Below are 27,470 nucleotides of genomic sequence, written 5' to 3'. Positions count from 1 at the left end.
CTGCAGTCTGAAGGTAGCCTCAGTTTGTTTCACTGCAACGAAAGCATAGCTACCCACCAGCATCAATCTGTCCGTGTACTTGACCTGTAACCTGTTCTTATATAACCCACCTCCTGCCCCTCTGTGTCCTGTAAGTCTCAGGACACACCACCAACCCTCTACTTGTATCTTGTTGTGCGTAAGCAGTCCCACCGTGACATCCTGAGTCAGCCGTCTCTTCGGCTACATGTTCAGTTGTTTTTTTTATATCTGCATTTGTCTGCTGTTGCTTTGATTCATCCCGTAGTCTGCCTGCAGAGTGATGCCCCACACTATCTCATCTGGCAGGTGCTATGACGGTCTGTGTTTGGCACTGTCAGAGACAAAGTTTGTGTTAGATGAAGCTTCTTCTTCTGTAAGTCAGTGCAGATGCTGTGGGCTCTAAGTGTTTACTTCAGTGTCCTTGTCCCGTCCTTGTCCTGCTGTTACATTTGAATATTATGTAAATAGGAATTGCGTGGGTTAAGATAAAGCTTTTAAAGTGTGTCTATGTGTCCACAAGCATTTGTTTATGTGTGAGAGAAAAATGACATGTGTTAACCAGCGGTCACAGTGTCCTAGACTCAGCCTACATTTCCCCACTCAACCCCTATTATTGCATGTTCAGTGTGTGTGTGTGTGTGTGTGTGTGTGTGCTCTCTTAAAACACAATGAAGGTGACAGCAGCGCTTTCATCAACAATATTATAAATGCTGACTTTAAATGTGCAGCCGTGTCTTAAGGCTGTTTTAGCTTTACAAAACCGCACACACACATTTACAGAGCCAGAGTAAGAAGCCAGTATTCCAAAATGTGGAATGTTTTATCATAAAAGCAAACTCAAAACTTCAATATTTGTTTTGTGTCAGGCTCCGACATTTTACTGCATCTGCTAAATAAAGTATTCTGTTAGATTAGATGGTCAAAGCAATATCTTTGCCAACACTCTTTGCATTTTTTTTCATATTAATCATTACTTTTTTGCAGAGAAGATTGTACTATATGTTTTAACTTGACTCATCCATTATTCATCTGCGGAACTATTGACACTAAAGAGTTGGTCTTTCATTTTCTCTTACAATTCCACTCAATATTCAATATGGAAACAAAGGACCTTATCTTTCCTCAGCAGTGTAGATGATAACCAGAGAATGTTAATATCTTAATATCCATACATTTGATATGACTAAACTTTCTGTGTCATGACTGTGGATAACCTTTGGACAACTAGTGCTGTGCACGTTAAGTCATGTGTTTAAGTACCATAAACAACCCTTCAACCACATAATGTTATGTATTATTGTTGAACTATTCGGTACAGCAGCAGCTTTGTGTCAAACAGTCTGCAAGATTTTTTTTCCTCGATAATTTCCAACTTTTTAGTGTGCATGTGTTTGATTCTTCTTTCTCATAAATTTCCCTCTTTAAACTCACAGATTACCCAGGTTTTTGCTAGTGAAATAATTTCTCTTTTTAGCGCATCACCAATGACATTACAATAAATTTTTGCTCCTATTTTTCTCAATTTTAAACAAGTGGTGCCAGGCACATAAACCCTACCCCTTGCACATATTTTTGCCCATTGGGAAGATTTTAAAAATTCATTAAAAATTTGAACCTTGACCTACTTTTCCCCAAAATGTAATGAGATCCATTCTGGGTCACTAGCACTCTATGAACCAAATTTAGTATGAATTCAACCAGTAGTTTTGCTGCTAGAGTGTTAACAAACAAAGAATCAAACAAACCGAACCAAAAACATAAACCCTTGCCTCCCCTTTGGGGGGTGGGGTAATGAAAACAAAGTTGGAACTCCTAATGCTTGTAGTCTTGAAATATAATCCTGGATCAATTTTTTTTTTTAATATATTGTTTTATATCTCCAACGATCCTAATACCCTGTTGAATAAAGGAGATGAGCCTATTATTTTAGCTCTAAAATCTCTTTGATTATCTTGTCTTTGCCTCTGTTTTCTCTGCCTGTGCTTAATTGATGTCAGGCTTCCGCTGCTGTTTTTAGTCACATCTGCCCATGGCATTTGGGACTCATGAGCACCTCAGTTCACGTCACTGCCTGCCCCGTGCTTGTTGCCTGATAGGCCACATCTTTACCTCTAGGACACAGTTGGTGTTGGCTGCACAGGGATTGGAATAAACACATTAAAAGCTGAATTTTTTTTGCAACGTCTGTCTCAGAAAGAAAAATGTCAATAAATGAAAATAACAAGCATGAGTTTTGGTCCATTTTGGGTTTGTTTGTCCATTTGTTTTTTTCTTTTCCTTTTTTTTTTTTTTTTAACTGTGTGTGTTAATTACCAACTGCTCGTGAGTTACAGGATATTTTAAGTTGTGGGTTCTTCTTGTTTGTGCACTGTCAGGGCTTTCCTCAAGGATATGGAGCAAGTAGAGGAAAAATCTGTCCATGAAAGCCCCAATTAACACATTCATCATATTCACTGATCTTAATTATTGAATATCTTAATGAATCCCTCCGCTGATAATGTAATATTTCAAGCCTCGTATGAGTTTCATCCCATGCAGTTTCCATATAGATGTTTATATTTAAAGCCATGTCTAATTTTGACTGATCAGCATCAACAGAGCGACTTCTACCCATTCACATTAAGGTCAAGTTTATTTATATAGCACATTTAAAACAATGCAAGCGGCCCAAAGTGCTTTACAAAGATATAAGTAAAATACATAGTATAGTATAGTACCCTAAAGAGATGTTATATGCCATTTATACTCCAACACCCCAAAATAGCAAAACAAAAGACCATAATGTAAAAGAAGTTGAGCTTAGCAGATTTTGAAGCTGTCCTCTGTTTGTAGGTAAGATTCTGGTCCAGCAGCAGCACTGTTGCCACACTGAGGGTGCCAGTTTAGCATTAACTTCTGGCCAAGTCTTGAACACTTTTAGCAGTGCTGCTATGTCTGTCTTTTTGCCTCTTTATGGTGTAGATTTAAACACCTGTGATTTGCTTGAAGAGGGTTTTCCTGTTGTCAGTGCATCCTGGAGAGTCTACATCTGTATTTCCTTCCCTCCCTCTCGCCTCCAGCATCATTCTCATTTTTACACCCAGCTCTGTGCTCTTTTAAGTTTACAGCTTTTCTTGCCTCAGCTCCTCTCTTTGTCTGTTCTGCATGTCTGCTCTGCTGAATAACAGCTATTTGCCAGTGCTGAAGTATTTGTTTACTACTGTCATCCGATGGAGCTAATGATAGGGATGCACTTGTGCTTGGTGGGTGTTCTGTGAGTGCGTGATTTTTTATTTTTATTTGTGTGTGTGCATTTTTTTTTAACTACTATGCAGTGTGAAGGACATCCCCTCATATTCAGAGATGGTGCTGGGTCTGTACTTGTGTTGCAGTCAGGGTTTGGGTTAGCACATGTGTGTATGTAATCTCCATTTGCTTTATTGGGGACATACACACCTGTTGCTAGATCATTAACACCAAGGATTCACATTCTCTGTTAATATATATTAAAGCAAGCTGTGATATGACCAAAACTCATATTGTAATACAGGTCCTTTAATATAACATAACAGCTCCCTGTTTTGTCTCGACTGGTTGGAGACCTTCTCCTATTCACCATTACCTAGTAATAGGGCCTGTTCATTCTCCTTCATTTTTTTGTGTTTGTGTTTATTTTGTGTGAATTTCCTGCCTGTGTCCATGCTGAGTGCATGTTATCATCAAATGACAACAAATATTGCCATAGATAGTGAGATTTGTGAGACAAAAAGTGAAAAAAACAATATCACACTGTCATTTCCTCCTCAATAGGACCCAGGTCAGATGTATTACAAAGTAAGAATGAAACAATTGCATTCAATTAGATTATTGCTCCTAATATTCTAAGATAGAGAGAGCAGCACAGATCAGCTCAGGTTGGCCTAATATGTTAAACAGCAATGCATAGCAGCACATTTAAAATGTGCATTATGGTTGTAGCTGTAGAGGGCGTTAGTAATTGGTTAGTTGAACACAAAAGGGAGATTTACAAATAAGGTCTTAGACAGCTTTTCTAGGAGCATAATAAAAACAATAATTGGAAAAAAATCAGTATCTTTTGTAGAATTATGGTCATCCCTGTCGTGACAATGTTGAGTCATATTGGTGGGTCAGGCCTGTTCTGCAGAAACATCAGTGATAAACAGATGTCAACATTACTTTAGCCATTCAGCATCACATTCAACAGCAGACAGTATTCATCGATGACATGACAGTGTATAAAGGATTTACGCGCAACATGAGATTTGCAGGCATTTGCACTGTTAAGAGACAAGAATTCTTATCATCCGAGTCCTTATGCAATGTTTTGGTGTAAAAGGATTCATAGAGCCTCACCTTTTACAGAGTCATTGTACTGAAGCCTGGAGGTGGGACTTTGAAACTGATGTGTCCTTTCATTTGTTGTTTAAATTGATATTTATGCAACTTAAAACTGATAAACGTGTGTCTGAACCAAAGCAGAGCGAGCTACATTAGTATCAGTAGCAGTATGTCTGGAGGAGGTAGCTCTGGTTTCAGTGTTTTCATCGCGCCAAGTTGAGCGTGAAGCGTCGCCTCTGAAGGAAGTGAACCAGAAAAGTCTAATGTGTTGTTTTGTGTGTTCTGTTTTGTGTGTTTTTTCTTCCCTCTATCTTTCTGTAGATTTATGTGTAAATGCTGTCGGGTGTTTTTGCGTAATGACCGTTTACAGTAAATGTCATAATGCCAACGCCTGGGGTCTTAAACTCAGCTCAATGAAGCTGAGTCACTGTGTGGTCACTGCTGCCTAATCATACCTCAGGGATATGGTTATCACCACTGCTGCTGTCTCCAAAGGCTGGCATAGCTTCAGTATTACTCACCATATACTGTTGGAAGATCTACTTCATGTTAGAAAATGTTTGGAAGTGCCTGGACCAATCAGTAAAGACTTGTGGTTGAGCTGGTAGTTTCCAGTGTGCATTTGTCCTATTGTATAATAGCACTGTAGTTGTTCAAAGTTCCCCATCGAGTTAATGCGCTTCTTCATGATAACTCTTACTGAGTTTGCACCAAGTGGGTATGTGAGTAAGATTTACTATGAACACTTGATTTTTATGTGTACTCTTCTTTCACACTGTGTAGGCCCATGATGCATGACACAATGGCTGTAGACAAGCTGCTCTTAACTAGAGAAAAGGGCTTTGTGAAAACTTAAGAAGAAAACAAAAAAGTGTTAGTAAAATTTATTTTACAGCACATACAAAACTGTTGTACATGAAGCTGAGCAGTAAGGTAAAACATAATAGTAGCAATCTATATTATAAAAGCCGAGTGGCCTCTGTGTGCGTGTGTGTGTGTGTGTGTGTCCGGGGATTCACACAAAATCCGGAAACAGCTGACTGCTGCACTTTGGCATACTTATGAATTTTTGGTCAAGGAAGAGAGTAGTGAAAATGGCAAGTTGATAGGACCAATATTTTGGGAGATATTAGTAATTTTGGAATACAATAGCCTTACAGTCATGTTGCTATGGTTAGAACCCTTTGGCGGTGACTGCTGGACAAATGCGATACAGCATGCACAAATATACAACAGCATAAAAACTACCATATCTAGAACCTGTGGATCCCCACGGGTCCACTCGCTGGTATTTTAAGATCAATCAACACTGATAATTATCAAAATAAATGTTAAACCATCATTTCCTTCTAGTTTAAAGGCTGATTTTAGGTCCTGACTTAAAACCACAAACCAAAGAACCAGATGTTTATTTGTGGTTTTAAACCCATAAAGTTCTTGGTTAACAAGATAAAATTAACAATGGTAAAAGATGGTCATTTGTGGTATTTATGGTACCTGGCAAACCTTCTACTAACAGCAGCAGAATATTTGATACATCTAGATGAAGAACATTCAAAATAATGATAAAAGTAAAAGAATAAAACACTGATGAATTTCAAGTATTTAAACTAAAAATATGAAGTGAATAGACACAGAAAAATGTATATAATGATAAATATAATTTTCACAATAGAAAAAATATCACAATGAAGATTATGGTTTTATCACCAGCCCTACTATCGTATATTGTTTTATTTTGTCAAATAAAATATGTAATATCTAAAGGTTTTGTTTTTTCAAACCCCTAAACACACTAAATCAGACACATTTGTGAAACTGTACAGTATTTTTATTGTTTCATTGCTAGAAGTTTCTTTCATTGCTTTTCCTACTAACCCATTCTCCAAGTTTTTCCTAAAGTTCACTTGTTACCCTCAGGTCTTTATATTTTCATTGCTTTCTCCAAACTTGGATTATAGACAATTAAATCGTAAAAAAGTAACAGAGGGGGAAAGTAGTTCATTCTTATCTGCAATTACTATGTAAGTATGGTAAGCTGAGTATGGAAAAATTGAAGAGGCTGTCATGACATGCTCAGAGGGAGAATTAAAGTGCTCAGCAGAACAGAAAAGTGATGGACTAACTCCTAATGCACTTAGTAACTTATCAGTCAACACAGAGAAATGGTTAAAATGACAAACTATGCAAAGTTTGCAGCATAGATTCACCTCAGTGTTCATCCTGCTTGTTACAACATTGTCTACAAAAGTAATGCTGCCTAATCTCTGATATCCTGCTGCGTCTTGCCTCTTTGTAGCTGCATGTATGAACATATTATCCGTAACTAATACATATCAAATGGCAGATAAAAAGAACTCATAGATGCCCCGAGCTGACCTGTTTCCAGATTATAAGACATGGAGAAGGGGTGCTTGTTTGAGGTCATGTCAGAAACCAATACTCTGATCAGACTGACCCTGTAACTGCGACACTGGAACACATCTACTTGTTCATGTTGAACTGTTGGAAAAACCAGTAAACCACAGCTCAGTCCTCCATCTGTCTCTGATGTGGAGGAGCACTTAAATTAAATCAAGGATTTCACTCTTGTCTCTACCCTCACTAGCAAGCCTGTCATCTCATTACCAGTGGAAACACCGCACACACACACACACACACGCACACACACACACACACACACACACTCGCACACACTCACTCACACATATACACACAGACGTGGAGGGGTAGATGCAGCAGCAGATGCAAACACAGAGGCATGTCGCCATCTTTGCTGTGATTTCCTCTATATCAAAAGAACAGCTGTCTTCTACCACAGGGAGTGGTAGTTATCGCAGTTGCCAGCAGCCACAGAAAAAAATACTCACAAATGTAAAGATGTATACATTTAAAAGAAGAATATAGAACAGCACACTGAAAAACAACTGTACAGCTGTGTGTTTCTGCCTCTGCTGAAACAATATATAGCTGCAGTTTGTTAAAGAGTGCCTTGTGATTATGCAGCATACCTGGGGCTCATGTCAGTCCAAAGTGATTGATGCTGGTGTTTGTAGTTTATGCGTTTAAGTAGTTTAAAGTGTTGCATTAGTCATTTAGCATCCAGGCTTAGTCTCACAGGATGTATCTATTGGAATAATCCTCCCATTATGTGAGTAGTTTACATTTCATTTTATATAGTGTTTTCTTTTAAGGGCATGTCATTTTATTAGTGCGGTTCATTTCCCCACTTGTAAATGTTCTACAAAAACATCCTCTCCCTTGACAGACTTTTGCAAAGTCACTGTTGCGGCATCGTCTCCTGGGTGCCGCTCAAGATGAGGGCGATTACTTGAAAGAAATACAAACTAGCCAAGGAACCCAGAGGTTTTAACTGTTCCAGAGTGATAATGGATTGAGTCAGACTTATGTCCAGCACTAGTTACATGTGAACATAGCCTCTATTATTTGAGACTAATGCAAGCTGATCAGGAATGCCTTTTTTCCTGCATGTGTCCATTTTAATAAAGAAAATCCAGGATACAGCTGATCAATGTGTCTGAATCTCGTCTTGCTCTCAGCCTGCCTTACACTCAGGGCAATTATAGAGGAGTGACAATAACCACTTCATGCAAATACTGTTGAAGGTTGCATGCTCTGATTGCCTTCATGCAAAGAACTAATCTGTGTAGACTGGGATTCAGTTACATATTGACTAGATAATGCACAGACAGGACTGAATTATGAAAGTGGAAAGAAGAAAATGTAAATTTCAGATTTTTCTGCATTGATTTTTGGATTTGTTACCCTCAGACCAGTTGTAAATGTTAGAAACATTTAGGAGACATTTAGAACATAGAACAATTTATGTATATAAGCAGTTACAGAAAATGAGTCATTGGATATTTTATATTGTGTTACATGCTTGATTGGAAATTTTCAGCAACCATGTGATTTAAAAGGAGAAAATATTCAATGAAATATTTGTCAAAAATATAATAATGAAGTAGCAGACCTTTTCATGTGGCCATTTTATATGAGGGCTGGGCAGTATAATGATTTTATGCCATGTACTGTAATCATTTTTGAGTGATGTAAAATTAGAATTAGACATAATGTTAAGTTTGATAATAATAATTGTTACGAATTAAGTATTTTTTTAGTTCATATGCAGCGCAAACGTGTAAAATGCTGAACCATCCATAACAATGAAGAATAAAACATATTTAATTTTCGGGTGTTATATAAAACAAACATATTCATTGAATTTACACAAAATGTGCCATAGCATAAGTATATATCTGTTCTAAAATTCTGACATGCTTTTACCTCCAGTAAGATTTTCACTGTAGTATTTCTATTTGTGGAATATTTTCTCACTGCAGTGTTGGGAGTTAAGTGAAGGATCTTCTATCATACTTTTGATACTAGAACTTCATGCTTTATATCAGGATTGCAGTTGGCTAATGACAACCTGCAACACATTTTTAAGGTTTTTATTAGTATTGGGTATCATAACCCAATAGATTGGTTTCCAAAAATTGCACCATACTCTGAACCAGAGTTCAGGTGATGCAGATGTGTCATTATGGTGTCAGCAGAGCTCCTCTCACTAGTCGTTCATTGAGTAGCTCACTCACCCCAAGACAAGGATTGCTAAAGTAGGAGGGGCTTCTGTGTGTTTCTATGAGGAATTGGTCACAGGGTTTCAGTCATGGTTCAGGACTCTGTCTTTAGGGATGTTGTGTAGATTTCATGAAATCCGTATAATTCATAGACACAACAAGAGGTTACTCATACTCATTTGCAAGTAAACATTTAAAATACTTGCTCATCCAGACTTCTATTAACATTAATTATTCTTTTAACTCACTTATGAATTATCTTAACATTTTTGAAGACTTTTTAGGGCTTAAGTAAAAATATTAAATTTTTTATAAAAACTACTTAGTCTTATTTGTGATAGGCAGGGATTCACTGACATTTTCTGATAGCCGATATACATATTATTTTTTTTATTACTTAGAATCTTTATTTGTCAGTATATTTTAAATGCAGACATGCTACACACCCTCTGCATTTATCCCATCACTAGCTGAAACATGCAGGAACAACATACACTTTGGGGGGCCCAGGGAGGAAATGGGGGATTGGTTGCTTTGCTCAGGGGCACATCAGCCAATAATTTCTCTGTTGGTCCGGGGGCTCGAACTGGTGACCGTTCAGTCACAAGCCGATTCTCCAGCCTTCTAGGCCACAACTACCCCCACATATAATCATTTATTTCCCCTTTTTGTATCAGAGAACAAAGAAATCTTGTTTGCTTTGAGTGAGCGCAAATTTAATTATGTAATTTATCAAACTATTGTTAATGTAATGTAAGAGATAAACATTGGCTGCTTCCATCAGTGAAATGTCATCTTATTTGCCAATAGCTGACAGCAGTCAACAAGGCCAGTGTTGACCAATGCTGATTTTTGGCTGATATTTGTTTGTGGATCCCTTGTGAACATATAAATTGACCTACATTAGGATGTCAGACTGTGGTGATATCACACACTGAAGCTGCTCTGTCCTAACATCGTACTTAGACAATTTATATTGTTTCTTTCCTCTTATTTTGTCACTCTTCTGAGCGTTTGGATCAGGATTTTTCCTTTAATAAAGATTGTTCTTAAAGATGTTAGTATTTTCTTGTACGAATGATATCTGCTGGAACCAAAATGAGAGCCAAGCGTGTTGGGTAGGAGGATTTGGGAAGGGATGATGTCTGGGAGATTTGTATGGCGAGCATTGAGGGGGGTATATGTGAGTCTGGGGGGTTTGGATGCGAGATGTACCCATCTGTCTGCAGAGAGGAGGGGCCTGTCTGTACTGCTCTGTGTTCAGCTGTACTATCGCTCAAACACAGGGTGCAGTTGTTGCCATGGTCCCTTTGTGACTCAGCTTCACCTCCGGCTGAGGAAGGTTAGAAAGACCTCCCGCCTCAACCTTATACAACTACAGCTGAGCCTAAATTTGGGATTAATGTTTGAAGTAAGAAATGGCGTTTCTGTGCACTATTGTTAAACTCTGCTGATCTCTTTCAGTGAGTCTTGCTCGGGCCCTGTCATCAGTCTAATTACTGTAATTCCCTCCAGTCAGAGAACAAAGAAACTCATCTGAGGATTAGGTCTGTAGATGTGAAGGCCCTTTGCTGTCTACCTGCTCCTGCACAGAGAAAGAGACAAAAATGTAGTGGCACAAAATCAAAATGACAAAGCAGAAAAAATCCATGAAGGAGAATCATTTCCATGTGCCAAGCTGACATTGTGATACGATGTGGTGGATGTAGCTGAAGGTTTTTGCTCAAGTACAGCAGTTAAATATTGGATTGCATCATTTAATGGTTCTTTTCTTGAATGATCAACTAGTTGTTTGGTCTAAAATTTCAGTCAGTTGATAATGCCTTCAGATGTTTTTTTTTTTTTAATCACAACCCAAACATATTGAGGGTCCTGTCATAGGGAAGGAAGGAAACTGGGAAATATTCACACTTAATTCACAATCAGAGAGTTTTGACATTTGTGCAGTGATAGACTGATTGATCATTAAAATAGTTGTTGATTTAGTTAATAGCTAACAAATAACACTGCATTAAAACTTCCACCTTTGTGGTATCTATCAAATAAGCCTTCTGACCGTCCCAAATTGGAAGTTCTGTTTAATTTGTGTATTTCCACTTGATTTATACTTCAGCTCTGCTGCATCTCAGACACAAGTATTGTACTTTTTACTCACTGTATTCGTCTGACAGCTTTAGTTAGTAGTTACTGACTCTCTTGCTTATGGAGTAGTTTCACATTATTAGTAAATTCTCATATGTGTCAGTTTTTCAAAGTGCTGATGTTATTTTGCTAGTGTCCAATAGATGGCAGACTAGAACTAATAATAATTAATTGCAATTGAATGATAGTACTGTTAATCTCAGCACGGTAGTTAAGTTTCTATAAATTCCACCATTGACTAGATACCAGATTATGTGAATGTGTTGATGTGTGTCAGTAGAGCTACTCTCAGCAGTCATCTACTGAGCAACTCTGACACTCCAAGATCAGAGAAGTTCAGGTAGGAGGGGTTCTGCGTGTTGGTTTGAAGGCTTGGTCACAGGGTTTTCCAGTCATGGTTCAGGGTTGAATCTGTCTTTTGTGGTCTGTTTCTGTCCCATAGGTGGCATACTTTAGTACTCTGTAGGTTTCATGAAGTCAATATCATTTATTGACACAACAGGAGCTTCTAGACAAAAAATGAATTGTCCAGAGCTTTAATAAGTTTATTTCTTTTTTTGACTCATTCACAAATCTTATGTAATACATGGATGAATGTTTGAGTTTTTAGGTTTTAACACATGTAGAATTGAACGTAACCTCTGTTTTTTTTGTGTTTCCACCAGGTGGCTCTACTCGGCTTGGACCTCTTATCTGCCTTAGTGACTAGGTTACAGGAGCGATTTCGGGCCCAGGTGGGAACAGGTAAGATTCAGTTGTTTGATTAATTTTGTGGTGTGTGTTTCCTGATATATGACCTTATTATTTTGCTGAATCAGTTTCTGCTTCCAACAGTAAGACCTGAATCTCTTTGGCCACATTTCAGATTAAGGCCAGAGAGTCATTCACCTACCTGATCCTTCCCCTCACCCTTTTGTCTTTCACATTCTTAATGATCCAGCTATAACGATGAGGTCAAAGGGTGTGTCTTGTTGAGTGGCATCTTCTTTGTGTTTTTTCAAGGATTCCTAATTGTTTCCTCCTGTCCTTTTTCTTTCAGTTCTGCCCAGCCTTATTGACCGATTGGGAGATGCCAAAGACCAAGTGAGAGAACAAGATCAAACACTGCTGCTAAAAATCATGGAACAAGCTGCCACCCCACAGGTACCAACACATAAAACCACCCTGTCTTTTAGGCTTCGAGGGGGATGGGGGTAGGGTTGGGGGGTTTAGTGGGGTTGAGTGGTCTGTTTCTGAACAACAAAACAGTTCACTGCTGAGTGATTTCCTGTTTCAGTGTCACATGACTTTTCTACTGGCCCGCCCCTTTAGGAGTCTAGGGGCAGATTGTGACCTTGATGAATGACTCTCTTCAACTCAAAGATACCCAAATAAAAAGCCTACCCATTATTTATAAACAGCATACTTTCTGAACATCCTGAGAGGAAAATGACATTTTTAAGGTGCACAGATCAGGAGAAAATGCATTTGTTTGAGGCTTCATTCTGTCAAACTGACAAACTTTTGCGAGATTTCGTAACACAAATCTTGCATGAAGGAGCTAAACATAAGCAATAATATTGCATATCAATAAAAAAGTCATGCTAGTATATTATTATTTTATACTTTAACCCATAAAGACCCAGTGCGACTTCTGTAGCATGCACCAAGTGAACGTTTCTTTCAGTTTACTTTTCGTAAGTGATTTATGTCCATTTATTGTAATATCATCGTCTTTGTTTTGCATTTTTTCAGTGAAAGTCAGGTATTTTCCCACATTTAATTTGCTGATCATGTAGATGTTCATAAAAGCTCAGAGTAAATTTGACAGTTATATCAGAAATAGAGAAAAGTGAATAAAAAGTGACTTTTTCAACAAAGATATCATTAACTGAGCATAAAAACAAGTGTGTCCATCCACTGTCATTTATCAAACTTCATGGGTTTTACTGGTGAATCAATGTTGTAGAAGATGACAGTATTTTCACATTCACTACAGAGCCTCTGAACGTCCAAATCGGTCATATGTGATGACCATGAAAAGGTGACAAACTGCATTTTGCACCAGTAATTTACATGTATTGATAGGATTAGAGGATCAACACGTATTAAATATTTTAGATCAGTAGATAATTTTGGTCAACGTTGGATGTTTGGGTCTTTATGGGGTAAATCTGCCTTCATCAATGCACACATTGACATCCTCAATCCTTGCAACTGTGCCCTCATAGGAGACAGGAAGTGTACTGCTTCATGTCACTAGTGAACGATGCCATTCTCCATCTTTGCAAATAGACGACCTTTTAACTTTTAATTTAATTCAATTCAATTCAGTTTTATTTACAGAGCCCACTATCACAACAAAGTCACCTCTCAGTGCTTTACAGAAATTGTTGAATTGATAAAAAAAATTAAAAAAAATAAAATAAGCAGTCAAGTAATCAGTAAACAGTCAGTGAAGCAAATGGATCAATGTCCCCAGCAGCCCCGTCCTTAGACTCTCCTTCTCGGCAAGGAAAAACTCCAAATAACCCAGTGAGAAAAAGAGAAACCTCAGAGAGAACCACAGTGAAGGAGAGATCCACTCCCATGGACAGACAGGCAGCAGATGAGACCAGTACTGACGGACATCCATTTGCTGATGTAATTCCAGTCTGTAGGGATGCAGTAGGGTGGGGGTACCTGCAGACAGCTAAGGGGGTACATCTGATGAGGGTGAGGGGGTCCATCCAAATAGGTGAGGGTGAGGGAGGAGGTCTGGGGTCACAGCTACATGACTACACAAAACACATTTGAGTACAATTGAATTACCAGCACAGTTCTGCAACAAAACTACTCATTTAGTCACTTGTAGTCTGCTACTCCCCTGTAACTATAGTTAACTTATAACCATGGCCTCTTTTCTGTGAGTCAAAGCATTTGTGAATGAGAATTGATTCTTTATTTTTAATCACCTCCTTGTGTGTTTGGTGTTATTTTGCAGTATGTGTGGGACAGAATGCTGGGAGGCTTCAAACACAAGAACAACAGGACCAGAGAAGGAGTGTGCCTTTGTCTTATTGCCACGCTGAACACGTGAGTCTGATGCTACATTGATGTCTCAGGTTGAGGTTGTGGTAGCAGAGACAGCAGCCAACGAGGATGCGTCATGGCTGCTAGTAGAGTTATGTTAGTAGTTCTGATCATGGAGGTAAACCGAACATTTTTTCTCCTTAATGTAATGAGGAAGGATCAGAGAGCTATTTATTCAGGTTCACCATCTTTCAAAGTAATAAAAACCTTCAGTCGTACAAGATTTAATAGGACAAAAAGACAAAAGACACAATAAGATGATAATAATGACTTTCAGAGACAGTGTTTTGACAGTGCAAAGTCAGTCAGACTTGTTTGTGTGTGTATCAGCATTTTAATTGTTTGTTGGTGTGTTGTTGCTGAGCCAGCAATACTTGTCAGTTGGTGTTATCTTATCCATGATTGCACAGTTTACATAATTCAGCATTATTTTGATATTGAAAAAAAACCACAGTAAAAATTATGACATTATGGCAGTTTATAATATAATCTGGGTCCAAAGAGAAGTAAAACTAGCTGTCTTTTTTTGGGGGTTGTGAGCTGAGAAGGTTTGGGAACCATTGATTGGTAGTAGTAGTTTTGTTTTTGTTTTTTTTATTACAATTATTCAAGCCTTTACATTTACATCTCTGTCTTCATATTTTTTCATTATACTGTGCTTTTCTTCCAGATATGGAGCTCAAGGCCTGACCCTCAGTAAGATTGTCCCTCATATATGTAACCTCCTGGGGGATCCCATAAGTCAGGTATTCATTGTCATGTGTCATTCACAAAACTAAATAATGTCTAAATAAACTGTTTTGTACTATTAATACTTAGATCTGATTCCATTTAGCGACATTCACTCTTAGTTGCGTCAAACATTGCACATGTGATACAATGTTGATGAAGATTTTTGTCTTTGAATAGTTCTGTTTCTAAAATGGAGGAGACAAACAGTGTTTGCCATTATTTTTTTCCTCCCAAGGGTATTCTTATTCAATCAATTAATCAGGTCAGCCCATAAAATATAATTTTCCAATGGTGTATCAGATGAAAGAAGACTAAGAGGCTGCTTTAAAACATATCTATTACTGTTCCTCTTCTTAAAAAAATTCTAAGAAACATGAAGTCCCTGCAGCTTTGGCACAGTGTGATAAAGAGAAGAGGAATCCAGGAGATGCCTTGTTTTTTCACAAAAGATTTGTGTTCTTCTGTTGCCCTCAGGTTCGGGATGGAGCAATGAGCTGTTTGGTAGAAATCTACAGACATGTGGGAGAGAGGGTGAGGATGGACCTGAGCAAAAAAGGCCTTCCACAGTCACGGTAAGACGACAGGATGCTCTTATCTGCCACTGTCTGACACAGCAGATCTGCCTTCTTGATTTAAATCTTGATGTTATTTCTGTTTGGGTTTTTTTGTGTGTGTCATTCCTTTCCATTTCCAGTTACACATGTAATTATAGTTGAGAGACAAAGGACTGATTTCTTTACACGTGATGAGTGTCCTTCCCTCTAGTGGCAACAAGTTGTAGCTGCAGCTGTAGAGGGAGATGTTTCAGGGATGGAGGACACTTAATGTAAAGCAGTCATTATGAAAGTCATTATTCTCTTTTTTGCATAAGCAATACAGGCATCTCTTATCATTGATGTTCACACCCTAAAATGTCAAAAATAATCAGAATAGTCCAATAGCCAGACGAGTATACACATTTCTGACTTGACCATGTCTGTCAGAAGAAACTGCCCTGATCAGATGGGCTTCTCAATCGGGTTGAGAGCGGTGGTATAGCCCTTTTCTTAGTTTGAAACCGTTTCTTTCTAGCAGAAATAAATCTCTTTTTTGGGACTCTTTGCCTTATGTGGGGACAACTTTTAAGGCTATGCTGAGTTTCTAGGAGAAACAGAAACATAGTGGCAGCAAAACAGAACTGATCTGTGTCTGAGAGGTTGTGATGAAAGAAGATGAGGAACTGGAAAGAAATTATTCCTGTTCTTTAATTGACACAAATATGGTCATTATGTTACACATTTTGTGTTTCAAATACTGTAGATACTGAATGTTCACCCAGCAAACTAAAGCATTTGTGCTACATTAATTTATTGACTATAAGACATCTAAAAAATAGCATTTTTTTAGTTTTTCACTTCATTCAAATTTTCAGCGTTTACAGTGCAGTATATAGAGTATGTCTATATAATTTTCACATCCAATTAGACACATTTTCCTATTCTTCCTGGCCTCTCTGTCCACGTTTACGTTGGACCATATGCTCCTGCTGCCTCTCCCTCTTTGGCTCTGGTGCCAGTTCGTCATCTGTGGCAGTTTTGGACTTCATCTATTTTGGTCTTGGCCATCTCTGTTGCACAGAGTGGTGGGAGAGCATCAGCGGGTCCTGCGTCCTTTTCGCATCCCATCAGTCCTTCTGCTGCCTTTGTCTGTCACTTTGTGTTTACTTACTTCATTTCTGTCTTGGTCTACAGGTTGAATGTAATCTTCAGCAAATTTGATGAAGTCCAAAGATCTGGAAACATGATCTCATCTTCTGGCTCAGGTTAGTATCTTACACCTACCATGTCCTGTGTGTGTTGATATTTCTCACCTATTTTGTATTGGTGTGATGCTGGGATAAGTGATCATCAGGACACACATTGCTGTAGATTTTAAGCCATGTAAAATGATTATTCTAATGTCTTTTTGATAAGCTTCATGTGATGAATGTGTCTTTTTAAATGCTACCCCGCTGAATAGTAATGTTGTTTCTGGTCACACTGACACTCAGCTCAGTGGGATGTAGAGATTAGGACTGGCTCTTGAAAAAAACATGGTTTTGTTGTGATAGTAGAGCGTGGTATGAATCTGGGACAATTTATAGATACGGAGCTGCGTTGTGGTTCTTTATGTAGGATGTCTTCATTTTTCATCACATTTTGAATGTCTTTTAGCAGACTATCACCATTCATTTTACTTTTAGGCTACATTTGGTTGAGTCAGACTGCTTTGGTCATATTGTATGCATGTGCTGTTATTATGAATGTGGTGAAAGGAGGGGGTGTACAGGCCAGACGGATGACCTGGGGCTAGAGTAGATGAGTTTTCACCGCAGGAGGTGAACATTAACTGCAGGTTTCAGACGTCCCTCTGTGGAGCTAGAGACCACAGGCTGCATAGTGTGGAACACATTAATTTAGCTCTGTTTGTTTTGCCAAAAAAAAAGTGCAACATGATAATAACACAACATAAAATAAAGAAGAAATAAATTATCTTTGTTGTCTTATTCCTTCAGTCATTCCTTTTTTTCGTAACCACTTAATCCTCTCTAGGCTCAGGAGGTGGGGCTGGAGCCTATCGCAGCTTACATAAGGCAGGGTATACAATGGACCAGTCATCAGTTCATATAACTTTGAATATAAAAGTCACAGAGTGTTTAGAATAGAAGATAAACCCCACTGAACAGTTATATAATGTTCCACATTTGGTGTTATGGAACATGATATTCATCAATAAATTTTCATTAGTGCCTCTTAAAGTAAGAATATTTGTGGTTTTGTGACCTTAAAATAAGTCATTCTTTTTTTCTGTTTCAATATGTGAGGAATCCAGCATTATGGTGTGTTGCTCTTAGTATGTTTGAGAGTGGACCAGAGTTAGTATCCATTATCTGGGGTGTTGGTTTTCACATTTGTTCTGTAGGGGAGGAGCAGAGGCTATAACAATGTACAATGTACAACTTCACCTTGAGAGACCACTAAGTATCCTACTCTGAACCTCAAAATGCTAAAGTGGAGAGATGCATTTTTAACTGGGATAACTCTAAGCATTCATTTTTGTTGAAGTCCATTTAACTTCATTGGTGTAGGAAATTGACAACATGGGCCAGACGACAGTAAATAGTTAAGTTTGTGGACTTTTCTTTTTGCATACAGGGGATCAGAGTTCATATACATCCTGTTTCATGCTGTGTTTGTGTGTTTTTTTGTCTTTCTTATTTTAGCCATTCCACCAAACTTACTCTTGACCCCTTTCCCCTAACTCTAATCGAGTTCTTTATATGCGTGAACCCAACTGTATTGTCTTGAGATTTGCTGTACTACCCTGCATGACAGACAGTAGCCACTTTTACACAGAGATCCCGGAAAATAGGTGAGATGGTGATTCCACCTTTTTTCCGCCATTGACCAATTTACACAGCCAAACCAAAGGAGTAACAGAGGGGAGACAGCCTGGACTTTTACACAGTGGACCTGTGTTCCAGAATCAAAAGGGCAATGATGTATGTATCACATCCGTGTCAGAAATACCCGAAGCATAGCGGTGTTGCTAATCTCTCCAGAGTCATTCACCATTTCACAAATGTTTAGTTTAGTTAATTTAGTTTTTTTTTTTTTTTTTATTTCAGACACAAACATAATACAAAACATAGGGAAAAAACCCCAAAACAAGACAAAAATGAAAAAAAAAAAAAAGAAAATGGAACAACTGTTGTACCTGAAAGGGAGTAGGAAGAAGCCACTGCTTATCTAGTCCTACCCCCAGATTCCAGTCCTCAGACTGTTAGTGCCTAATCACATGTTATAAAATATAAGATTGTGATTATCCATAAACATTTATACACCCCTACAAACCTGCACACCCATACACCTATAGCCACATACACATATATGTACACACCAAATTATATCTACATCTGTACACCAACCCACATCTGTACACTTATACACTTACAGCCACATACATGTATATATACACACATCAAATTATATCTAAATCTGTTAGCATGGATAGAGTCCTCCACCCGAAGTGACAACAACTCGTGGATCTCGGCAACTCCCCAGTTCCCCATCTTTCTGGTCGTGTTAATATGTTTGTTTACTGTACATGGCCCACGTTCATTTTTAAATCCTCCTGGCGCGGGGGTCCCGCACGCAATATGTCATCAAAACGTCACCTTGGTTGCGGAATGAGAGGTGTTCCTTTTACATAGCGTTCCGGAGTCATGATTCCACCGTTATCACGGCTCTGTTACTACCTCCGGAGGCGTTACAAAGCTGTGATAAACGTGGGACCAAATGATCCCATCATTTCGTTTACACAGATGTCATTCTGGAATAAAGGCAAAATATTCTCGCAACAGAAGTGCTATGTAAAAGGGACTAGTGATAGCTTCCTGTACCCTGTGCATCAAAATGTGACACTCTAACCCAGCAGACAGAGCATCCATATGTGACAGGTTGAGAATATCTTGACAGTTGACAAGAGAATTCTCAGTGTAGCTTACTCCTCGCCATTGAGGACTAAATATAAGAAGGAAGTCTTCTAAACTTTACAGGGGCGTCAAATTAATGAAAAATGGCATTACAAACTCTTTTTCTTGCAAACTGAGGTGTGACCTCTGTGCTTCACTGCTGACTGCATCCCATTACAGCTGACAACATCCCCACTCTTAGTTTACAGGGAGAATAGCTGAGGCCATGAGAATGTATTCAGACATGGCTCAGCATTTTAACACCATCTGCAGCATCCACAGCCAGGACCACTCCAGAATAATTCAGATGTTTGAGTTCACTGACCAAGACAGCTTCATCAGTTATGCTGTTCACACATAACAGTGAGAAACACACTGTGACACCGATCAACTCAGTGATAAGGGACTGGAAACTGCCAGTTGTAAAATGAATAACATCGCTGTCTGTCTGCCCAGTAACCTAAACATTATAAATGGACACAAGAGGCTGACAACAGGGCTTTTGAACTCAACCAGTTTTCATCTGAACAGAATATTTTTGCAGAGTCAGAGTGTAACCGATAAAAAAAAAAAAAAAGGGATGTGACTCTAATCTTTGCTATTTTTATCAGTCGCTTATTTTAGTAACGTTTAAAAATGGCAAGTCATTCAAGCAACAAAAGAGCAATTCAGAGATTTAACTCGTGAACCAGGAGGACTACTTAGATTGTGATGGCATCCTTCAGTGGTTCAGGAGGAGTTTTAGTGGAGAAAATGACCTCTGATATCATCTGGGTTATGTCTGGTGTTGGTAGATTATATCTCATTTGTGTTTTCATGATCTCATTACATAACTATGCATATATGTCTAAGATACTCTATTTTGTGGAAGATTAGGTACATTAAATTAAATTAAATTATAAAGCTCCGAAACAAAACATTGGCAAAGGAGAAGATGTTCCCCAGAAAACAGAAATGATTAGTGTTTGGCTGTTAAATTCAACACAGCTCATTCTATTTTCAGTGCAGAGACCCCAAGACACATTCACTTAAAAATATCTCTTACTCTTTTTAAGACAGAACGACTGAAATCTATCCCTAAAGGTGACTAGATTTGTTGTGAAGCCCTTTTTTTCCTTTTTCAGGTTCAAATATAGTGAGAAAAGTTACATGTAGAAAACTGTGAGCTTCTACTACACTGTAATGAGACATTTTTTGGCTTATGATAAATGTTTGTATAGATTATAAGACTTAAACAGTCTTCTAAGGGTTCGACACTATATACAATGGACCTAATAAACTTTGGTACAACACATCTGCCTACTGCGATTATAAAATCTACTTAGTCTCAGGCTATGATCCAAATCAAAGTATGAGAATTAAATGTCATCAGCATTCAGTGCTTCTATAGTTGTAAACAATAAACCTAAGCTAATTGATTGATTATGTTTGTCATATCTTCCGTTCCAAATATTAGTTTGAGATTTTTTTGTGATCAGACAATTAGAATTGAGGAAAGTTCTTTTTTTTTTTTTTTCTTTTTTAACCTGCTGATGGTTTCAGCTGTAGCTTCAGCTTCCATCAGAGCTGTCAAATGCTTCCTGGTGTGACATGTTTAAAAAAAAAAAAAAAAAAAATCTTTCCTCAATTCTACTTGTCTGATCACAAGAAAATCTGTAACTAGTTACGCTAATTGTTGCACTGTGTGGGGAAAACAGTCTAAAGTTGAGTAAATGACTGTGAAACTTTGACAGATAAATAAAAACGTAATAATCATGCTTCATTATTTAATAAGTATCTCATATGACCCCACTTTAAAAATCTCAACGAAGCCCCAGAGTAAGTCTCATAGTTGTCACTTACTATTTGATCACTTTATTGGAGTGAAGCCTTACAACATAAATATAATAAATTAGGTTTTCTCTCTGTCATATCATTTTGTCCTGTTTCAGATATGAATGAACTGTACTGGCAGAGTTTTTGATAATGAATCCAAATTAATGAAGGATATATTTGCCCCTCTGTTCCTCCCAAACCCCACTAGCTTTTGAGATCATTGAGACAACTAGGAAGAATATGAAACTATGACTCACTTTTACAGCTATTAGGCAGTCATGTATGATATTCATCACAATCACCCCTCTGGCTCCATAGAGGCTTGACTTCCCACTTTCACAGTAGCACTGAAATTGACTCAGAGATTGCATATGACATTTAATTTTAATTTTAATTAATTTGCCTCAGAGGTGTGAAGATGGTGGTGTAACTGCTGCTGTTACAGAGCCAGAAGAGTAGAGTAGTGATGAGAAGTAAACTGTTTTCTACTCTGGACAATGTACAGAAGGAAAGAAATGGCAATAATGAAAGGTGAAGGCTAGGAATGAGGTGAAAGTGTTTGTCCAACAGCATTTTTAACATGCCTTTAGCAAGGTTAGAATAGTTTAAATGTAATATTTTTTTCAATAATTTTAACTAAAAGTAGGTTCAGTGTTAAAAAAAACAAAACATCCAAAAAAAGAAAACAGTGTTACAAAATCTCAACTAAACATCCATCATACCATGCCAGGATGATGGGCGTTGGTGAATTTGATGTTAATTGACTAAAAAACACATTTTTACTGTTATCATTACAGTATTTGTAATAAATAAGCAGATTGTAGATTTTCACCTCAAATTCAGAAACTTGCATTAAAACATTTAACATGTATTCTGAGGGAGGTTTGATGTCCTGAAAAAATTCTTCACATATTTTTGTGCTACAACAATGAATAATCTTTGTATTGGTTAAAAAATAGTGAATTAATCTGAGCTGTGACTTAATGCAAGCATAAATAACAGTAAAATATGGTGCAGGACTATAGAGCAGTAGACTGAATGGGGAGAGTGAGCGGCAATAGAATTTAAAAAAAAAAAAAGAAAACTGGAATAGAAACATTAAATGTTATTATCTGATTCTTTCACAGTGGTCATGTTCTAAAGCACATGTGGCTTTCTGACTTCTGTCTCAGAAAGAACTGCACAACAGTATAAGCAGTACACAAATTGAAAAGAGCAGAGTGAAGGGAGTTGTTTTTTTTTGTTTTTGTTAGAAGCTAATGGTATTATTGCCTGGAAGTGCACACTCACTGGTTGGTGACCAGCCATGTTCAGAAGACAGAAAAATGGTAAATAGAAAATACAAGGATGGGACAGGGTTGCAGCAGGTAAATAGATATAATGCATACTGACAAAGGGTTAGAATGTTTTCTTAGAAAGCTGTGTTTTTGCATTAAACAGTAATAACCTACAGAAACACTTATTGGATGTGGATGAGGGGCGATGCTTTACTGTCGTACTGTTGCACAGATGGGGAGGCTATGGGAAGGGTGGGGGAGAGAGAGAGAGAGAGAGAGAAAGCGAGAGCGAGAGGACGAGAGAGGGAGATGGAGAGGGACACAAAGCCATTTCTGTAGCAGCACCGAGAGGTAAACAGTGAACGAGAGATACAGAGAGTTAGAGCCGAGCATTCAGCCGAACAGCTTTCCTCTCTGTCTTCAGTGTCAAGGGCAGCTCGCACCATGACAGCTGGAGAAGGTAAGATGGGAAATTAATTAGGCTTTCTCTTATATATTATCGAGTAGCAGAAAGATTATCCATCTACCTAGGGTTTGTGCACGTGGAGCAGTCACAGAGCGCTGCAGTGAGGATGGTGGGCGGTGGGTGGAGGATTGGTTAACAGTTTAAAGTCTGTTATGTAATCATTTTTCACACCGTTTTTGCTGCAAACTCATTTTTGCCTCAATCCTGTTCTGTAATGAAGCTGTGGCTGTCGGTGGTAGAGGAGCGGAGACAGCTTGTGTGTTTTCACACCGATGCCTTAAGTCACAGCAGACATAATCTCAAAAGTAAATTTCAGTGAATGAATGGTGGTTGTTGTCTTTGCTGGAGCACTGAAATGTTGCATTTTATGGCTCTTGTTTATCTCTGATGGAGAAACCCTCTGGTTTTCTCATCACTTTCAGTCACAGCTTGTCTAAAGCAGATAAACACTAGTATGTCAGATGATGAAAACCGAAAGTTACTGTTATGCAAATATGTAAAGGGTTACAGTTTGGTGTTAAAGAATATTATCTCTTATGCAATTCATCCAATCCAACCTTTGTACATTCTTAATCCAGTTGATTTGGGATTAGGGCTTGGAGTTGCACAGTATCTCGTGATTATAATAATGATACAATCATGACATGTTGCCTGTGATAACTGTGGTAATTGAGAGCTCCATCTCAGGCGATTTTATACATTGTCGATTAATCTGTCCATATATTTATATGTGTGTGTATATTTAAAGGGGTCACATTTTGCTAAACCCACTTTTATTAGTTTTTGGTACATTTATTTGTGTATTTGGACCCTAACAGTTTCAAACGTTAGAATTTAAACCCTCCAGGTGCTACAAAGCAATCTTTAAATTCATTTTGGCAAAAATTGAGTGGATTTCTACAACCCGTTTTAATTCCTATTTAAAGTGTTACGTCTATCAAGGTCAAGGTAAACCTTATTATCCCCGAGGGGCAATTTGTTCTACAGCCAGCAGTTTCACATGGACAACAAACCAACAATAAATACAATAAATAATCCATTAAAAACAATAGCACCAACATTACAAAGAATTATTCAGCAGAACAATGGCTGCCGGAACCAATCTATAACTAGTTACGTCACGACATTTGCATATATAAGGTCAAGACTTCTGACGAACATTTATCCGAGTACTCCATAACAGTTTGTCAGCAGCAGCGGTTGTGGTCCATACTGAAAATATGTCCGAACTTTGAGCAGATTACTAAAATTGTTCAGTTTTTGGTTATTTTAATGAATACAAGTGGCTGAACGGGACAGAGCAGCACAGTCAACAACCTGGAAGGGGGCGGGCTCATGTGCATTTAAAGGGCCAGCACACAAAATGACCTTTCTTTTGTCATTGCTCAGAAATAGGGTTGAAGATGGACCTGTGGAGTTGAATTAATGAAGAATTCAGACCCAAGCATAGCAATTACAGTTTATGTAGACCACAGGGAAATGTTTTTAAATGTATAATTCCATTTAAAAAAGCAAAATATCACACTTGTAAGAGAAGGGGAAAAATGTTGATCGGTGTTTCTCAAAGCCCCAGATGACATCCTGAAATGTCTTGTTTTTTCTCCCAGTGGAGTAAAAGAACTTGAAAATATTAAAATCTAAGGACCTGAAACCAGTTAATTAGCCTTTATTTAAGAGAAAAAGACTCCAACTAATTAATCAAGTATGAAAATAATCACTGTTTAATTTAATAGTTGAAAATTATTAATTCAGTCAACTAATATGATACAGATGATACAGCAGTTCAGTGATATTTGATACATTGCATGACAGTCATCAATAATACATCCTTATGAGTGTAACTGATGAAGGAAAAATAACCCTGAAAAGGCAAAAAGCAGGAAGCATTGTGGTGTCATTTTTGCTGAAGGTGATATCTGAGATGAAACTCGTCTTCACTTATTGGCTCTTCAACTCACACAGTGGCCTCCAGTGTCACCATGTACTATGTATGATAATAGAAGTATTGATAATATACTACAAGAGGGCCCAATACAATATATGCCTGTTTTGATGTTTTTGGGATTTGGGATTTCTGGTTCTTAAATTACAGTGAACTTACCTCCCATGAATCACTGGTCTATTATTATTATGTTTACTTCCATTTTGCAGCTGAGATGTTGGACCTTGTCTCCGAACTCTTTATGTTTTTCAGGGCTTATTAATAAACAAACATCAAATCTTCAAAACCATTAATCTCATTAAGGTAATCAATAGATTCAGCTGGATTGAAGACAATTAAATTCGTACAAAGAAAAACAAGAACACTGACAAGCTGAAACCAGTGTCTTTTGATACTTTTTTTCTAAAAGCTTTTAGAAATGTATGAAAATTGTCTGAACTGCATAGATGATTGTATTTTAGATTTATTTCCCTTAAAAGCTGCATTTAGTCATGTCACAAACCTCAATTGGCTGCACTGTATGAATTCACACACATTTGTCCTTTTATTCACATCATTATATAACATTACAGATGTCCCAGTCACTCAATTTGACGTCTGTATATCATCCTGAAAGTAGAATTTGCTGTCATCTCAACTTATCCATCTCTGAATCTGTCCTTTTTTAAGTGTGACTGTTTGTGCTGTCTTTGGCGGAGGGGTCTGTCTGTATCTGTGAGGGGCCATTTATAGCAGATCAATGCATAATGCAAAGTGGAGCTCCAAATAGAGGCAGTATTTATAACCACAGAGGAGGTCCAGCAGTAGCCTTGTGTATAAAACAGTGAAAATGTGTGAATTGTCAATGTCAGCCAATGGGCTCTCCATTCCTCCAACACAATCACAGATCTTCTTTGTAATTGGCTGAATCCCAGAGGCTTTGTTTGTGCTGAAGCTGCCTTCAGCAGCCTCCATTCTGGTGCTTTGCTGTTACATAAACACTGCAGACGCTGCGGTCTGTCTCATCGTCTGTATTCAGCTGTGATGAGCAGCAGACTCAGAGGGAAGAAGGTCTGCATTGGTCACCTTCAGACTCCTCATGTCACAGTGGGCTAAACTGCATCACCCACTATTTCTACATTTTACATCATATTCTCCAGAAACAGAACGCACTTACCCATATTTAATAAATCTCTCATACCATTGTCATTTATGCGTGTAACAAAGTATAAAATGTTTATGTGTAGAATATAAAAATGCCTAAAAATAAATAAATAGCAAAATATAGGTTGATCGATATGTGCAGATAGGATTTATATTGTCATAAGAGAGCTAAATAAACATATAATACATTATAAGGCTAAAACATTTCAGTTGTAGCAGGAAATAAAATAGGTTAGTCTGCTGTGTAGACCAGTTTGCAGCACAATTTGCCTCATCCATTTCAGACTCAAACCATATCCATGTAGGTAGCCCCTTGTTTTAGGTCCACGCTCCTTGTTTTTGTCAGCTCGTCAGAGGCCTCTTCTGCCGCATGATGCCATTCTATGTGCATGTGGTTTGTGTTTGCTTCATGCACATTTCCTGCCTGTGTCTATGTGGAAGAACAGCAAACTTTGTCCGAATTGTGAAAAGGTTTTGAGTTATTTGTGGTAAAACAATAGATATTTTCCCTACATTTTATATATTTTATTTACTGTTTTGTGAATACATACTGCGACACTGAGGTAGTGATATATTATCATTTGTCATGAATGAGTCTTATAAAGCCATCAGGGTTTTTTACTACATTGTAAGTAAAAATGTCCCAAAACATAGACGACATGTTTGCTTTACAAATTTCATAAAGAAATAGACTTTAAATTTATGACTACAAAAACCTAATGCTGCCAGTAAAAAGCAACATATACATTTGATCTTCTAAAATTATCTAGAAGGAATTAATATTCCAAAAACAAAATATCAATAAGCAATTTAAAAAAAAACTATTAGATTTTATTTCTTCAGAAAATCACAGCTAATAAATAATTCCCACCCTTTAGATCGTCATATTGCACAGCCCTTATGAAAAACAGAGCTCTGCATCCACATTCCTACATAAAACACCGAAAAGGCAAAGAAATAAGTATTATAAGAAGTATTACTGTAGCTGAGTCATTATGATGAAAAACATACTGTTCTTTTCTTTAATATGACTCTGTTTAGATGCTCTGCATTATCATCATATGACACAGCCCTAGTGCTGGTATTCTGTATCTTAACTGGATTTTTTTTTTCTTATGTAACACACTTTTTTCAGCTGCCTGCTAGGCCTGGGCAAAGTAGACTAAAAATCAGATCTCTGTATTTTTAGGCTGAACAGCGATACTGTCTTTCCTACAAAGTAGGTTAGATGCTCATATGTAAGTCAACGCCACAAGTGAAATGTCATAAGCACTTTTATTAGACCAGGTTAACATCAAAATGTGAAAAAGAAAAAAAGTTTTCCTTCTCTTGTTGAAAATATACAGCTGTAAAATGTATCAAGTGTTTTTTAGTTGTTTGAAACTAATAGATACAATACAATTACACACTTCCCTCTGATGGTTAACTAAATACAGTACAATAACAG

At 37.7% G+C, this 27,470-nt stretch overlaps 1 protein-coding gene and 1 non-coding gene across 29 annotated transcripts in view; one reads left to right on the top strand and one right to left on the bottom strand.

The window, feature by feature from the left end:
* The window catches only part of clasp1a (cytoplasmic linker associated protein 1a), a 113,257-nt gene that overhangs the window by 21,182 nt on the left and 64,605 nt on the right, over positions 1–27,470 (top strand). For 27 of the 28 annotated variants that reach the window (XM_030124108.1, XM_030124120.1, XM_030124112.1 and 24 more), the window contains 6 exons: positions 11,771–11,849; positions 12,145–12,248; positions 14,068–14,159; positions 14,827–14,902; positions 15,363–15,460; positions 16,619–16,689. In XM_030124108.1, coding sequence (XP_029979968.1) covers positions 11,771–11,849; positions 12,145–12,248; positions 14,068–14,159; positions 14,827–14,902; positions 15,363–15,460; positions 16,619–16,689 — 520 coding nt within the window. Of the gene's footprint in view, positions 1–11,770; positions 11,850–12,144; positions 12,249–14,067; positions 14,160–14,826; positions 14,903–15,362; positions 15,461–16,618; positions 16,690–22,810; positions 22,933–27,470 lie in introns of those variants that run through there. The other variant, XM_030124135.1, reaches the window with a different exon arrangement.
* On the bottom strand, positions 8,869–8,995 carry LOC115413106 (U4atac minor spliceosomal RNA). Its single transcript, XR_003934435.1, has one exon. It is a non-coding gene; the product is annotated as a U4atac minor spliceosomal RNA (small nuclear RNA).

This window comes from Sphaeramia orbicularis, chromosome 21, assembly GCF_902148855.1.
Source record: "Sphaeramia orbicularis chromosome 21, fSphaOr1.1, whole genome shotgun sequence".
NCBI classification, from domain to species: Eukaryota; Metazoa; Chordata; class Actinopteri; order Kurtiformes; family Apogonidae; genus Sphaeramia; species Sphaeramia orbicularis.
This window is presented reverse-complemented; position numbering and strand designations above follow the sequence as displayed.